This window comes from Podarcis filfolensis (genome assembly GCF_964270895.1).
Source record: "Podarcis filfolensis genome assembly, chromosome: 9".
NCBI lineage: Eukaryota > Metazoa > Chordata > Lepidosauria > Squamata > Lacertidae > Podarcis > Podarcis filfolensis.
In genome coordinates this window covers 1,636,897-1,653,216 of record NC_139610.1, presented here as the reverse complement: position 1 = coordinate 1,653,216, position 16,320 = coordinate 1,636,897, and the positions used below count along the sequence as shown (strand labels likewise).

Genomic DNA, 16,320 nt, shown 5'->3' with positions numbered 1-16,320 from the left:
TTAAGACTGGACAGGAAGTAATTCTTTAGTGGGAAGACTGAAACTTCAGAACCTAAACCAGTATCACTATAACAGAGAATATACAGAGAGACTGCAATTATTTGTTAGGTGTTAGTCATTGCCTTGAAGACCTAAATAAAAATCTGTATTTATAAAAACATAGTTGGAATACAGTATATACAAGGCAAATGTTATCTTCAATTAGAACTATGTTCAGTTGAACATTTGAAGCCCCATAGCATTGTAGCACTGACTTCCTTAAACCTTTCACATCTCCTACATATACTCATTTAGCACCTATCAAACATGTTCTTAAAGTCATCTACATTTTTTATGGTATAACTATTGCTGAGGTCATTGCACATGGGGTGCTGGAGTTTTCATTAAAATGGATTTCAAATAAAATTTAACTCAAAGAGTACATAGAACATTTAAAAATTAAACCTTTACATCAAAAGTTTGGGAGGCACAAAAAGTTAAGCAACAATATTTATTTTTATGAGTTCTGAACACATATAAAGGTCTGTTTGTTCCCATAAGAACATTAAACCAATGCATATTCTCATAACCAGTTTTTCAAGTGAACGTGAAAAACTCAGACAACACATAAAGAAATAAGAAACAATATATTTCTGTGCTGATGCAAGGTGCTTACCTAAGTTACTATATGTAGCGCTGCAGGCACTCACATCAGAAGAATCTGACATTTCCTCCCTTTCCTCTTGTCCTTGTGGTATTTCGGGAGGGGACAGTGGAACAAGGGACGCATTACTGCCACTTTCCTGCTTTTCAATTGCAGATCTTGGAACCCGAGGGGAACCATTTTCCAGAGTTTGTTCATCAGGCACTTGACTAAAACAAAAGCAAAAGTTCCAAATGGACACCAGCAATGTAAATTCTTTAGAGGACTGCAGTCTCAGTTTTACTGAACTGACTCATGGTGCTGCAAAAAGCTGTTGTTTTGATTTTTTCAGAGTTTCTAGCTTAAAAGCTCCTGAATATTCAAAGATGTATCCATGTTCACTACCACATTAATGGTAGATAGTATTTAAAAGTATACAGTGGTACCTCGGGATGCGAACGGGATCCGTTCCGGAGCCCCGTTCACATCCTGAAGCGAACACAACCCACGCCTGCGCGTGTCGCCACTTCCGCGGATGATGTCATTTTGACCGTCTGCACATGCATGTGTGGCGAAACCCGGAAGTAACACGCTCCATTACTTCTGATCACCGCAGAGCGCAACCCGAAAATACTTAACTTGAAGCACATTTATCCCGAGGTATGACTGTATATTGCTACCATTAACCAGTTAAAAAAAAAAAAAAAGGTTTAGGCCCAGTATTTAACACTGGAGAGGTAAGCATTCAAAACTCCATAAAATGCATCCTATCACACTCAAGGAGAAAAGATAAAGCAGTTTCAGATCTCAGTCAAGAAAACTGAATACACTGGCTCATTGTCACTTAGCATATCTGTAGTATTCAGCACAATGTATTAAACTAAACTAATCATGCAAAACAATAACATCATTTATTCCAATCAGAGAAAGGCTGCAATCTTATTTAAAAATCTATATATACCAATGGTTCTAAATTATTGTCCAAAACAGTGCAAAACAGGACATGGAAGTATACAGGGTTTATGCTGTATCTATGTGAAGGAATGATTTCCCATATGACTGGAAGGCAAGGTTTTATCATTAGAGAGTTGTCAATGTCAACATAAAATTGCAGCCTAAAAGTGGTTGATCGAAGTACAAAATGCAGCTCACAAGCAATCAACAAATTAGGGCAACCAATGTTTACATATTACTGAAACCACCTGTACATGCTGGCATAAATCATCCACAAAAGTTAGCAAACCTAGACAGAAAAGTGTTCCTCAAAAACTTGTCATGTTACTGAGCCTTTCATTACTGATGTTTGTTTTATCAACATGTGAAAACCAGTGTAAACCACAACATATTAAGTGTAAAACAGTGCATACAGCAAAGGGTTAGTCTATGTAATTTTCCACATATTAGGACACATTCAAAAATCAAATCTGAGAAGTTGTAAATTCACTTTGGGAACAGAGGTATGGAGGAGACCGTGTTTATCAAACCTTAAAACACCCCCCTTTTACTCACCAATAGATAGAGCTAGTCTTTCAAAACAGCCTTCCTCTGATAGCTGTGCTATTTTGAAACAAGGGTTCCTGTTACAGGATAGTGTCTCTAAAAACATTTTGTTGATTGGTGAAGTACAGAACAGGCTCCTTTCTAGCCCCCCAGATATGTGAAAATTTTCTACATATACTTTTGAGAAACATGCTGCCAAAGTAAATCAACAACTAGTAAGGAAGAAAATTAAAAAAGAAAGAAGAGAAACTCACCCACTATATTCACTCACACAGTTCCCCATTAAAGGCAATTCTCTCAGAGCCTTCTTGAGCCTTTGAATCATGTCTCGAAACTCTGGTGAAGCATTTATTCCACTGGGGTCGGGTGAGCTACAAGTTGTGCAAAGCTGTGAGCAACCAGGACTGAACTCTGCATAGGAATGATCTCACCTAGTGCACCTTGATGTTTACCTCCAGGGGATGGTCTGGGGAATGTGCCAGAACACCTCAGGAAAACCAGCAGAAGCCAAGCCAAAGCCGTGCCCTCTTAACCCTCTCCTGACTACAGCACACAGCTGACATTGCTTCAGAATGGTTTCTTTGGCCAAGTCACTTAAGAAGCTGACAAAGTCCAAAGAGCAGTTGCTATCTCCTTGGCAAAAAGAATACATATGAATCTGCTTTAAAAACATGGTCACAGAAACAGGGACACACATCGATTTTAGAACTGCAATCATGCGGCAACAGTCTTGATGGAAGGAGGAAACGTCTTCCATTCCCTGGTCAAAGCTGTAAAAAAAGGGGAGGGGTTCTGGGAGAGCCTCTGTGGGTAACGTACAGAATGTGAGATTTTCAGTTCACCACTCAGCTATATACACTATACCATGGGTAGGCAAACTAAGGCCCGGGGGCCGGATGCGGCCCAATCGCTTTCTAAATCCAGCCTGCGGACGGCCTGGGAATCAGCGTGTTTTTACATGAGTAGAATGTGTGCTTTTATTTAAAATGCATCTCTGGGTTATTTGTGGGGCATAGGAATTCATTCATTTATTTTTTCAGAATATAGTCTGGCCCCCCACAAGGTCTGAGGGACAGTGGACCGGCCCCCTGCTGAAAAGGTTTGCTGACCCCTGGACTATACCCTTCATATCTCAAACTAACGTACCTAGTCCAACCCCCTGGCATGCCTGTTATGAGCATGTGTGTGTCTGAGGGAGAGAGAAATTATGGTTCAAGCCCCACATTGGGCAAAAAATGCCTGCATTGCAGGGGGTTGGACTAAATGATCCTGGTGGTCCTTTCCAACTCCAATTCTATGCATATTACCTTGAGCTCCTAAGATAAAAGTTAGCATAAAGATGCAGCAAACAAACAATAGTTATTTAATTTAATACCTCTATACTACAAATCCTGATCGAATCTGGACTGGTCTCCCTGCAAGGGCAAATACGAGCATCCCAACACCCACTGAAGTAAAGGAATATCAATCCCAAAATAGGAACACAGGAAGCTGCTTTAGCTTAGGGGGGTGGGGCTAGCCAGGTTTCTTTGCCCCAGGTAAAGCCTCCAGAGGGGTGCCAGCTTGTGTGTGTGTGTGTGTGTGTGTGTGTGTGTATTTCTTAAATCCGCCTAGAGATGCCAGAAATTGAACCTAAGCTCTTTGCATGCAAAGCTGGGAAGTGGAAAGCAGCAAGGACTGAAGAAGGAATGAAGAGCCTCCTCTTTCTTTCTTTCAAAACCAAACCCCCCCCCACAAGTCTTTATTATTTTCCAGCAACTCAGGACCAACAGTCCAGAACAACAAAGTTTAAGGGCCTCTCATTTATATTCTCTTTCAAACTATAATAAATGTCAATCTGACATGCAAACTTCTCTCACTAGAAGTAGCAAAGACCTGTATCTACTAAACCTAAACTCAACATAAGACAATGACAATTTCTGATTCAGGCACAAGAATCAAGCGAAGAGGCTAGAGTTCCAAACCGAGGAATGAAGTGTTACAGGTGATATTAATTTTACTGAAAGCTTTAATCTCTTAGCAATTAAATGAGAGAAGTATGACAACATTTTGACTTAGAATCATAGAACTCCAGAGTTGGAAGGGACTACAAAAGTAATCTAGTCCAACCCCCTGCAATGCAAGAATCTTTTGCCCAACACTGAGCTTGAACCTACAACCCTGAGATTAACAGTCTCATGATCTACTGACTGAGCTATCCCTTCTGGTAGCATCACATTTATCCTCCCTCACCCCCTGCTTCTTCATCAAGTTTCCTGCAGGTGACAAATAGGTCTGTGGATAGACTCCTCCAATGAAGTCTAACCTTAAAAATTCTGATCCAGCCAAAATATACAAGAAACTGGATAAAACCTGAGAAACAGCCCAACCTCAAAGTTCCACTGCCTCCACAAATATGCAGCACGATGCATATCCCCTTTATATATAAACAAACATTATATATAATGCATATCCCCTTTTATATAATCCACCATTGCAATGATGGGCAATATCTTCAATTTATTGCTGGCCAAAGTGTCTTATGGCCATATGAAAAAATACCGAATGCTATGAATCGCTCAAAGTCCATCTTGACAAAGGCATATTCTTAGCCCAACATTGATGTAAATTTTAAAGTTACTATCATAAACCCTAAGCCTTGGATCAAGTGGTAAGAGCAAGCATTTTACAGTGAAAAAGGTATTGGTTGTGGACTCAATACTTGGATTCAAACTTTTGTTCATCATGAGCTTATTGAACAGTCTTGGGAAAATAACTCTCTGTTAATGTAACTATCTCACAGGGTTCCTGTTAGGACAAAAAGGAATAACATCATGCACCCCTCCATTATCTCTATAGAAAAAAGGAGAGATACATTTATATTATAATATTGTTCTTGATGTTTGTTGGCTATTCCTCCTGAAACCACGTATGCAAGAGAAGCACTGATTGACTGAGAGGAGGGGGAGGTAGTTAGTTCTGTTAGTGGAATAGATGGCCTTTGATCTCAGACATACCTCAAATGCTCAGTCTTCCTAGAAACAGTAGTAAAGAAAAGGTTCTTGGTACAGAACTAAGATTATTGTGTCATCAGCAACCGACAGACTTCTCTCTTCATTTGCATGTTTGAAAGTGACAAGACAAGGCTTCAATGAAGACTTCAGAATGCGCAATGGCAAAACCTCTGCCTGCCACAGTCCTAAATACATAAAGTAACTGCAGGGGTGACAGCAGAAAAAAGCAGATGCCAAGGAAGAGGTGGGGCGAGGACCTTTGCTTTATTGCATTGGTTGCCAAACTTGCTACCCCAACTGAAGTGCTAGCTGGAGGGAAGGGCACTTGCTCGGCACCCTGCACATGTTTGCTACCCTTGCTCCTTCTTAGGCAGTTTTCCAGTCATCTGTGCTCTCTCCCTCCCCACATCCTACAAGATCATGAGATCTATTGAGAGTTTGGGCAGGCATCTCCATTGCCAAGTCCTGCAGGAGCAATCCGCCCAATACCAGGGAAGTGCATGTCACATCATACGGCCCCAAAGATTGTATGCGATGGGCCCAATCACTGAACCAGTGAAACAGTTACCATTTTCCTTCCTACATTCCACCTCAAACCAGCTGCCAGTGGCTTGATAAACCACAACCAATGTTCTATCCTGATCCAGAGTGATTTTCCCCAAATCTGTTACAATGTACAAAGGTTTTGTGACAATTGTCACAGGTTTCTAAGCAGACTAAGCAAAAGGATTTCCAGGAGGTAGAAAGTTTTAAAAGGTCTTTTACAGTCTCAGTTCTGCATCACTCCAGCCACCCCTGGTCCCAAGTCAAGGACTCTCTTACTATCTGACTGCTAAATTGTAATATTTCTAGTTCTTGTGCTAATTAAGCCATATGGGTTACATAGGCACAGATTTTGCTTAAAACAGGATGGCAAATCCTAAATCACAGTCTAAAACAGAACATGAACACCATCTAAATCTGCATTTTGTTTCTACAAAATGTAAACATGATTAAAAGGGCACTTTGGGGTCTGTGTGTGGATTCTGAGTTCATGGACAAAGAGAGGATTCAAGAGAGATGCAGGGGATTTCTCTTGCAATTGCTAAGAGGAGGGTAGTTACAAAAACCCTTGAGAAGGAAATAATACATGGAAACTGTCTACTCTGCTCTTTAAAAATCCCATCGCAGCAGAAATTAGCATCTTTCCAAACCTTCACTTAACAGTTGAATAGTCTCCAACTACAGATGGTGACAGCAGTCATGAAATTAAAAGACGCCTGCTTCTGGGGAGAAAAGCAATGACAAACCTAGCAATGACAAACCTAGACAGCATCTTAAAAAGCAGAGACATCACCTTGCCAACAAAGGTCCGTATAGTAAAAGCTATGGTTTTCCCAGTAGTGATGTATGGAAGTGAGAGCTGGACCATAGAGAAGGCTGATCGCTGAAGAATTGATGCTTTAGAATTCTGGTGCTGGAGGAGACTCTTGAGAGTCCCATGGACTACAAGAAGATCAAACCTCTCCATTATTAAGGAAATCAGCCCTGAGTGCTCACTGGAAGGACAGATCCTGAAGCTGAGACTCCAATACTTTGGCCACCTGATGAGAAGAGAAGACTCCCTGGAAAAGACCCTGATGTTGGGAAAGATGGAGGGCACAAGGAGAAGGGGACGACAGAGGATGAGATGGTTGGACAGTGTTCTCGAAGCTACCAGCATGAGTTTGACCAAACTGCGGAAGGCAGTGGAAGACAGAAGTGCCTGGCATGCTCTGGTCCATGGGGTCATGAAGAGTCGGACACGACTAAACGACTAAAAAACAACAGTCTCCAACAGCTTTTGTTGACATCATGTCAGTTGGGGTGCCTTTTCACTTTGGCCCAATTGTCTGAAATCAAAGGAGATCCACAGCAAACATGGTTGTTGACTGAGGCTTTCTCAAGAATGGAGTCCCAATAAAATCCAGCATCCTGCCTCCCCTTTCCTGGCAAAGTATTCCGTCTACTTAGTACTCCGTCTAAGACCAAAGCAGGCATTTAAAGATGTCTGTGGGTTCACATCACACCCTCCAACTTCATCAGAGGTTTTAAGGGGAATGCTAGCCCCCAACTGTCCCTCCATATCTCCATTTAAGTCCCCCAGGGCTCCAGAGAGCCCAGGGGGAATGACTTTCTGTGCTCGCTACCAGAAACAGAAGCCCAATTTGATATGCTACCTAATGAATTGTCAGTTATTTCTAAAACAGTAACTTATGCACACAATCTTGCTCTAACCAACCTGTCTGAGATCCAGGTTTTATAAATGACTGAAGATTTACCTATGAAGCTGGATAGGAGAAGGGATAGGAGGCAAAGATTTTGGTCTACGAGGCCTACCGGAGAATCAGGAAGAGGGGGACATGGTTCAGAAAGGGATAGGAGGCAAAGATTTTGGTCTACGAGGCCTACCGGAGAATCAGGAAGAGGGGGACATGGTTCAATTCATTACTGACTGGCTATTCTCCCTGAATTTTAACATACCACTGTCCTCCAATGACACAGAGAGAGGACATGGGGGAGGCAGAAGCAGAACTATGCTAATTTGCTTTGAACACTATAGGCTCAAAGGCTCAATTTTCAGAGCACTACAGAATGTTAGAAACCTAAAATATGGTGAAGCTACCACTGAAATATTCCAGGATATCAGCCTGGCCACAGCTCTCCACCCTTACACATCAGCACTAAAAGAAGTGGGCAAAGTATATCGACGGGGCTTCCTTTTAAAGTTGATAGTCCAGCACAAAGGCAAAACATGGCTTTTGGGTGATAACCAGCAGCCTGACAACATGTTGAAAGAGCTCCAGTCCCAAGCAGCAGATGGCACTCCCCCCCAGCACCTCTCCTCAGCTCAAGTCTGCAAGAGCACCGGCTCAGGCTGGACAATGAAGAAATGCAGAAAGAAGGAAGGCAACTCCAAGGACAAAGTAAGAAATTTGTTTTGTTTTATTTCCTTATGTGTGAAAAGGATCTGGACTCTGCTCTAACAAGTGCAACAGTAAATGGTAAGAGCCCTTGTCCTAGGCTGGGAAGAGAAGATGTGAAGATTAGCAAGAAGCCCCTGCCTGTTCCGCTAATTGATCCTCGGTATCAAGGGAGGATCGCCACTACTCCTATGTTCCTGATGGCATGCAAGAAAGCCACCTGAAGATTTGTGTACATAGCTTTTAGTTTATGTCGTTTGATTTTCAAGTTAGAAGTGATGTATATGATATTTACCTCTTGTTTTGATGTATTCCTTTTTTATGTGGTAGACCAGTATTGTTTGTTATTGGTTCTGCTTTGTTTACTCAGGGATGTAATGCTATGAAAACTCAATAAAAACTGACATGATTGCCTCAAAGCTAATGCAAGTACAGCTGTACCTTGGTTTTGGAACAGCTTAGTTCCCGAACATTTTGGCTCCCGAATGCCGCAAACCCAGAAATGACTGTTCTGGTTTGCGAACTATTTTTGGAAGCCGAACATCTGATGGGGCTTCTGATTGGCTGCAGCTGCTTCCTGCAGCCAATCAAAGCTGTGCTTTGGTTTCCGAACGTTTTGGAAATCAAACAGACTTCCCGAATGGTTTCTGTTTGACTTCCAAGGTACGACTGTAAGACAGAATTGTGAAGGCTGCAAATGTTAAAGATTTGCAGTTTACATTTCACATAATTTTTTCCCCCTTCCCCTAAAGTAGCAACTCAAAGTATAACAAATATAGTGTCAGGGAACTGCCATCGGAGCCAGAGGTGGAGGCAAGGCTCCAGAGCGATGCTGGAGAGGGGCCCAGCAGGGAGAGAGGCAGCCCATCTGCTGGGGAAGGAAATCAGCGTAACACCAGGGGTGAAGGGGGGCAGATGGGGGAATCGGCGAAGGGGCTCCAGGACTCCTCGCCGGAGACCAGCGGGGAGAGCACGGGTCCTCCGCTGCCCACACCCACCCTGCGCAGAAGACTTCCGCGCAGGGAGAGTAGGCGGAGACTTGGCATCAAAGAACTTCTTTGCTGGAAGAAGTTCAAGAAACGCCCACTGACGGATTCTGCCAGCGACTGAAACAGCCACGAAGTGAAGGGCTGTCCAGACAGAAAGGGTTTAACCAGGTAACCTAGCCAGGAGTGGCGGCAACTTACGCACGAGCAACCCCTTATAACCATTACATATAGCATACACAGGTAACAAAACTATATGGCAAGAATATACACCCCATAAATATAAGTACAGTATCATGAGGTTATTCAGTTCTGATTCTATTTGCACAGATAATAATTTCTAGAAATAAGTTACTTCAAACACTAAGGGTGCAATACTATATACATTTACTCTACTGGGTTCATCCAACTTAGGATGGAAAATGCTCAAGCATATCTCAGTGTTTGTAATAAATCAGAGGTACTGATATTTTGAGGTTAAAAATCAGTTTTAAGGTTAAAAACCAGTTTCTGTGATGTCTTATTTCAGTAAAACATGGTAATTTAAATTACCATTTCCAGCGGGGTAGTTATTGTTAGTCTGTTGCAGCAAAACATAACAAAGAGTATTGTGACATTATAATGACTAACAAATTTACTATGCCACAAGCTTTTGGGGACCGGAGCCTGTTGGGAGTGTTGTGGGTATCAAGGAGTTAACACTGTGTAAAGTGGAAATGCTGACTCTGGCGGTATGAGTTAGCATCATGAGTGGTGGGGCATTGCCTAACTGATCTATAGCCAGTTAGGATAAATACAGTGATATCTTGGTTCCCAAACTTAATCCGTTCTGGAAGTCTGTTCTAAAACCAAAGCATTCTAAAACCAAGGCACGCTTTCCCATAGAAAGTAACGCAAAATGGATTTCCAGACTTTTAAAAACACACACCCCTAAAACAGCAATTTAACATGAATTTCACTATTTAACAAGACCATTTCTGGGTTAGGGTTAATTTTAGGATTGGGTTGGTGTTAGGGTAAGGATTAGAATTAGTGTTAGGGTCAGTGTTGTTTTATGTTTTCTTGTGATTTTGATTCACTTGTGGTTGGTTTGCTTTTTTCAGTTTGTGGTGTTGCTGCTTTTTCATGAGTTGCAAGTTTGTTGACTTTGTGGTTTTCTGGATAGTTTCAGTTTTAATTTCGAATGCCAGCTGGGGAGCACAAAGCCTTCACTTCCCAGCGGAGAGATCCCTGCCCCCACTCCTGCTTGCATGGGAGTAGGAGCTGGATGGGGCCAGCGGCGGAGGAAGCCACTCGGGTGGCGCGCCCAGGGGTGTGGCGCACTGCGGGGCCTCTGGAATCTACCTGCCTCCTCCCACTCAACCGCCCTACAGCTGGGGGGGGAGGCAGTGGGTGGACCATTTGGGCAGCGCGGAGCCTGTGTGCGATCAAGCCACCGTGTCTCTCCAAGGAGAGACCCCCTGCAGGCCCCACGGTGAGTGCCGCCTGGCACCCTCAGTGGTGACACCCAGGGCAGCCTGCACCTACCGCATCCCCTTCCTCTGCCCCTGAATGGGGCAGCTCAGCTGAGGAGCGCCTCCGCTTCCCAGCTGAGAGATCTCCGCCCCTGCTCCTGCTTGCATGGGAGTAGGAGTTGGATTGGGGCTGCTAAGCTGGCGAGGCGCAGGCCCCATCACTTTTCCATCACTGGCTGCGTTCACCTCAATAGAGAAGTTTAAAGGAGCATCGTGTGGCAATGTGGAGACAGCCTGACAACTGCCTCAGCAGAAGTTTAGGGGCTCTCAGATGCAGCTGCTAGGCTACCTCCACCTTCGCCACCCCAGCAACTATTCTGCCTGGCTGCCTTCAGGTGGTGCATGGGCTCTGATGCTGAGATGGGGGCTCCTTTAAACTCCTCCCCTCAAGGGAGAAGTTTAAAGGAGCCCCCAGCCGAGAACCCCTCATTGGAAAGTGTGACGGAGCCTGCACCTCCCCATCTGAGCAGTCCGATCCAGCTTCTACTGGATCTCTCAGCTGGGAAATGGAGGCTTTGTGCTCCCCAGCTGAGCTACCCCATCCAGCTCCTACTCCCATGCAAGCAGGAGTGGGGGCACTCAAAACGGAAGTGTGGCACTGAAAAAGAAAGTGTAACACTCAAAACGGAACAGTTTGGATTCCGAAAAAAGTTTGCAAACCGGAACACCTACTTCCGGGTTTGCAGCATTCAATTTCCAAGTTGTTCATGAACTAAGCTGTTCGAAAACCGAGGTACCACTGTAGGTATGGCTGACTCCCCCTGCTGGCTTCTCCCGTGTATGTGATCCCTCCTGTGTATGATGATTCCTGGATGTAAGAAGATTGCTTTATGATGATGCAAGACTGCAACTCGAAGAAAGTCTACTTGAAATACAGCTTGACTCCTGAGTGCTTCATGGGGTACTTTCCGTCAGTCTGAATAGTAATAATAATTTAACAATAATTTTAGGCCACTCTGGGTGGCTTCCAGTACATATAAAATCATAATAAAATGTGAGACATTAAAAACTACCAGGGACAGGGCTGCCTTCCGATGTCTTCGCAACAGAGCCCACTTCATCAGATGAAAAGCCTCTTTATACATTTGATGAAGTGAACACTAATCATGGAAGGTTATAACATAATAAATTAGTCTGCAAGGTGCCAAAACTCATGGTTCCCGCCCCTCCCCAGCAAGTTAGGCCACGGTTCTGCTCCCTGTGTACAGACAAGAAAGAGGCTCTATATACTGATGCATATACCCCTGCCATTTAATCCTTCATCATCATCATCATCTTGCTGAGAAAATTAACTGACACACTCCTCTCCATCCTCCTACCCATGTTGGGCCACTACTCCTAGCTCTCTTATGAGCACCGTGTGTGCTGGGGTGCTTCTCATAAATAGCTCCACATGCTGCACTGCACCTGATGTGAGGCTGGCATGAAAGGGGAGGGTTAGGGTTCAGTTCCATGTGGAGTCTCTCTGCACTTTATTCTCCATACACAAATGGAGTTTTAGGCAGTTCCACCAAATCTACTGAACACTGGTGTGAAGGAACACAGTGTTAATAAATAGATTCCCAAAAACTTTGTGGTGTCACCATTAATGGAAATGGCTGTCTAATGAATTGTAAACATTATGTGTACATTTATTTAGCAGCCTTTAAATTTCTCACTTTTGGAAATATATAGCAAGGTGCATAAATTGTCAAGTGAAACCTTTATCAATTTTTACCTGAGAATTTCCTTTGGAATATTAGGTGGTGAAGAATGGCTCTTTTCTTCCAATACCTCTGAAGACTTCTCCCTCTCGTTTCTTTCAGATACCACAACTTCAACTGCTGGCTCTACTTCAGTCTTGTTTCGATCAGATTTTGCCTCCATCTTTGCTTGTTCACATTTAAACATAAACACAATTGAGGGTTTCTCACTTGAATCTGATTTTGACTCACTGAACCAATTATGCCGTTGAACAGGAGGAGGTGGAAGCATATGAATGACAGTTCCATCAAGACCCACCAGTTTCCCCTTTTCTCTTTCTCTCTCTTCCTCATCATCAGTCTTTCTGCGACGAAAGAAGCTCTTAAATGATATCCAACGCTTGGGCTTTGCATCAACAGCTCGCCTACCTTCGGAATGCAATACTGATTCAGCCTCTGTTGATCTTATGGGGCTTGTGGGTTTGGTCCAATTGCTGAAATGTCTTTGCAACACTTTGCTGGCATGATATGGTGAAGATGTGGAACGAGGAGGAGGAAATGGGGGAGTCTGTTCAGCTTTGGGATTTGTGGTATTCTGGGAGGCAGCCACTGGCTTTGAGGAATAGGCAACTAGTGACTTGGACAGGGTTTCCTTAGGCACCATTTCTGTGGAATTTCCTGCCTCACTCTCAGGACTCGACTGTGTGGTAAAGAGAGATTTGGGCCGCACTGGGACACTTTCACCTGTGTCTGCATCAGGAGGCAGAGAATACAATTCTTCCGCACTGCAAGACTTGGGTCCAGTCTGAGATACTTCTGGGGGAGACTGTGGAGGCTGGATAGAAGCCACAATTTGTGATAATACTGTACAGGCATTTTCCCTACTTCCACTACATATCTCCTGTGTCTCTTCTGTTTTGGCCACAGGATCATGGAGAGTTCTTGGTATTTTTGTTGGGGAGCTGTGATCAGAGCTTTTGGATGAAGTCAGACCTTTGCCAAGACAGCTGTTGAACTCCTGAACCTTCTGAGCCACAGAGCCCAGTCTTCTCTCAGAGCTATTAGTTAATCCTTTAGCCTGGGAGAGTTCAGTAGATTTGCTAGTTATGTTTTTCAGAGCGGCATTTTCTGTTTCTATTTCTTCATATGTGTGGCTGATGACACTTGTGGTTTTATCTTTTACAGAGAGCTCTCCACTAGTCCCTAGAAAACTTTTATAGATTGCTAAATTGTCATATGCATTGGGATTGATTACAATAGGAACTTTGATTGCATTCTTACAACTTCTAGCATACGTTGGCTCATCATGAATAATGATTGGGAAGGGTGGCATGCCAGCATTATTGTAACTATTGAATTTTATTTCAGACAGGTTAGGAGATTTAACAGGGATTGTTTTTGTAGAAATATTGGTTGATGTAGGTGAAGCAGGAGCAGATTTGTGAATGTTCTTCCTTAAAGGTACAGAAGGTCCTGGTGTGTTGGGAATTAGTTCCACTTTAGGAATCTTTTGCCGTGGGCTTGTACTGGAAGTCCAAACTTCCTGGTATCTGACTGCACTAGATTTTTTAAGATTGGTGTTCACTTGCCCAGATGATACAGAATGAGGCACAACCTTTGTACTTAGAGTATCGTGTGAATTTGGATTAGATAGGGTACTTTTTGAATCACAGCTTCTCGTTCGATTCTCTATACATTCATGGGTCATGGCTGCTGATACATCCACAATAGTGTATGGCTTGCATATGGGTTGTTCCATGTTTACTACCCTATAAGGTTTTGCTTGTTCTTCAATGGGGAGTAAACTTGCAGCTGATGCTTGACTTGGCATATCTGAAGGACTACAGCATTCTTGCTTATCACTTTGAACAGCAATCTTGCCATCCTTTTCTTCCAACCTAAGGGCAAGCACAGCCTTATGAGTCTCCAAAGTTTTGGTAGCAATTTGAGGGTTTTTAGTTACAACTGTCAATTGCTGATCATCACAAAAGCTTTTATATTCTTCCTCAATTAATTTGATATCTTTAGGAGTGCTAGGAGATAATCCACCATTGAAGAGCTTTTGAGAAGAACTGCTTGCTGTCCCAGAGCGAGACTCTTCAGTCAAAGAAGAGTCAGGAGACATGGAATCAGATGACACCATGCTTTGCATGCTTGCTTGCCCATAAAGAATCACAGTGTCATCTCCATAACCATTCAAAATTTCATCATAGCTATCATCATAGTCCACAGCACAAATCCTCTGGAGAGACTTGTTCCTTAAAGGCACTGTGTTCCATTTTTTGTCAACACAAAATCGGACAGGTGATAGCGTATTAGCCCTAAAGTTAGCAAAGCGTGGCTGTCCCCTCATGCGAATTTCCATTGCCAGCAGCTCTTCATCACTTTCATCCCAGCTCTCATGGTCTTCATGCGTATTGCCAAAAAGCAGATCATCCTCACTCTCATCCTCACTGGAGAATTCTGGGTAACAGAAACGACCACCTTCATTACTTATTACATCAGTGCTTCCACTCAGAACAACATGCTTATTTTGCGAATCCTTCATGGCACCCAACATGCAACTTGGAGGAACCTTTCTTTCTAATGACTTTTTATAACAATTGTTTATTCTTCCCAAGAATGCTTCCCTTGAATTAATTTCATTTCCTGTTAGAGAAGACGACGTGTCCAAGCCTGCAATTTCCTTCAACATTTCTGTCAGTCCATTATTGTTGCTTGGAGCTTTACCTACACCATCACTATTCCCATAAGGCCTATGAACATGACCATAACCTTCAATTTCTTCTTCATTATTATTATTATTGTTATGTGGTTTTTTTTCCAAGACAGTCCTATTTTGGTTCCAGCCTGCAATTGGCTTGTTCTCGCAAAGATCTTGTGGGCTGGCCTCGCCACATATACCCTGTCCATCTACTGTCATCATGGTGGGTCTCACAGCTATAGTGGGTTTTTTTGCCACAGGAGGTCGAAAATTTCCTGTATTTTTAGTACGTTGGTTGTTGCTGTGACTTGCATTGATTTTCAGATTTGTAGAGACGGGAGGTTTTTCAGAAGCTGGAGGCAGTTGGTGCAAGTTTTTTGGCTTGAAGCAGTTTTTACATTCACCAGGTTTCCAGACATGTTCAGTGAATGCATTGCAAGCAGACATTTTCCCAGGGCTAAGCACCTGACTCTCAGAAGTTGTTCAATGCATGGTAAGCTCCTTTATTTGTTATCTTGCTTGTTCATCTTGTCTGTGTAATCAAATCCTGGTCATTCTAAAAAAGAAGAAAAAATGGTCATAAATGATCAATGAGAAGTTAGTTCCTACTCAAGAGGTTATGTCTCCCAACCTGTAGAAGAAGGAACTTCAGAAGTTCTATTTACCCTTCCATCTTTCACCCAAACTTACTTCAGAGGGTTATTGTGAGATGAAACAGGTATACAGAGAACCCAGAGAAAGGGAAGGATAAAAAAATGTGTTTTAATATAGGAACAAACCAACACTTTATCAGCCTTCCCTAACCTGACATGACCATGGAATACATAATCCCAGCAAGAAGTACGATTTGATAAACTAACACTAGTTAGTTAGTTAGCCTATAGTGCAGATGGTACTTTAAAGTAGTCACTACTTTAAAGTAGTTACTGTACCACTTTAAACAGTTATGGCTTTCCACAAAGAATCCTGGGAGCTGTGGTTTGTTGAGGCTTCTGAGAGTTGTTAGGAAACATCTACTCCCCTCTAGGAGCTATAATTTTCAGAGTTGCTTAAGTCAGTCCCTCCTTCCTAGAACTCTGAGATTTGTAGCTAAGCGACATTGTGTGTGTTGTGTGCTTGCTTCAAATGCAACCACATGGAGGCTGTTCCATGTGTCAACTATCTGTATGAGGGACACCCATGTAGTACCAGTGATTTTCAACCAAATCATTGTCTCCTCTCATTTTGCTTCTGATCACATGATTAAAAATGCTGAAACCACATAAGAAGCTGTTTATACAAATACATATTGGATGGAGCAGCCTACAAGCAAGTTGTCTTTTAAGCAGCTGCTCACAAAGCAAGCTGCCTTAGAGAATAGTCAATCTGAAAATTAAC

At 42.9% G+C, this 16,320-nt stretch overlaps 2 protein-coding genes across 6 annotated transcripts in view; one reads left to right on the top strand and one right to left on the bottom strand.

Annotated features, from left to right (window-relative positions):
- Positions 1-16,320, top strand: part of RCN2 (reticulocalbin 2) — an 810,887-nt gene that overhangs the window by 130,409 nt on the left and 664,158 nt on the right. The window lies entirely within an intron of this gene.
- PEAK1 (pseudopodium enriched atypical kinase 1) overlaps positions 1-16,320 on the bottom strand; it is a 71,200-nt gene that overhangs the window by 20,305 nt on the left and 34,575 nt on the right. For 3 of the 5 annotated variants that reach the window (XM_083630035.1, XM_083630037.1, XM_083630036.1), the window contains exons 2-3: positions 12,275-15,499; positions 656-852 (exon numbers count right to left, since the gene is read on the bottom strand). In XM_083630035.1, coding sequence (XP_083486161.1) covers positions 656-852; positions 12,275-15,390 — 3,313 coding nt within the window. In that variant the 5' untranslated portion in view covers positions 15,391-15,499. Of the gene's footprint in view, positions 1-655; positions 853-2,376; positions 2,494-11,436; positions 11,474-12,274; positions 15,500-16,320 lie in introns of those variants that run through there. The other 2 variants (XM_083630039.1, XM_083630038.1) reach the window with 2 other exon arrangements.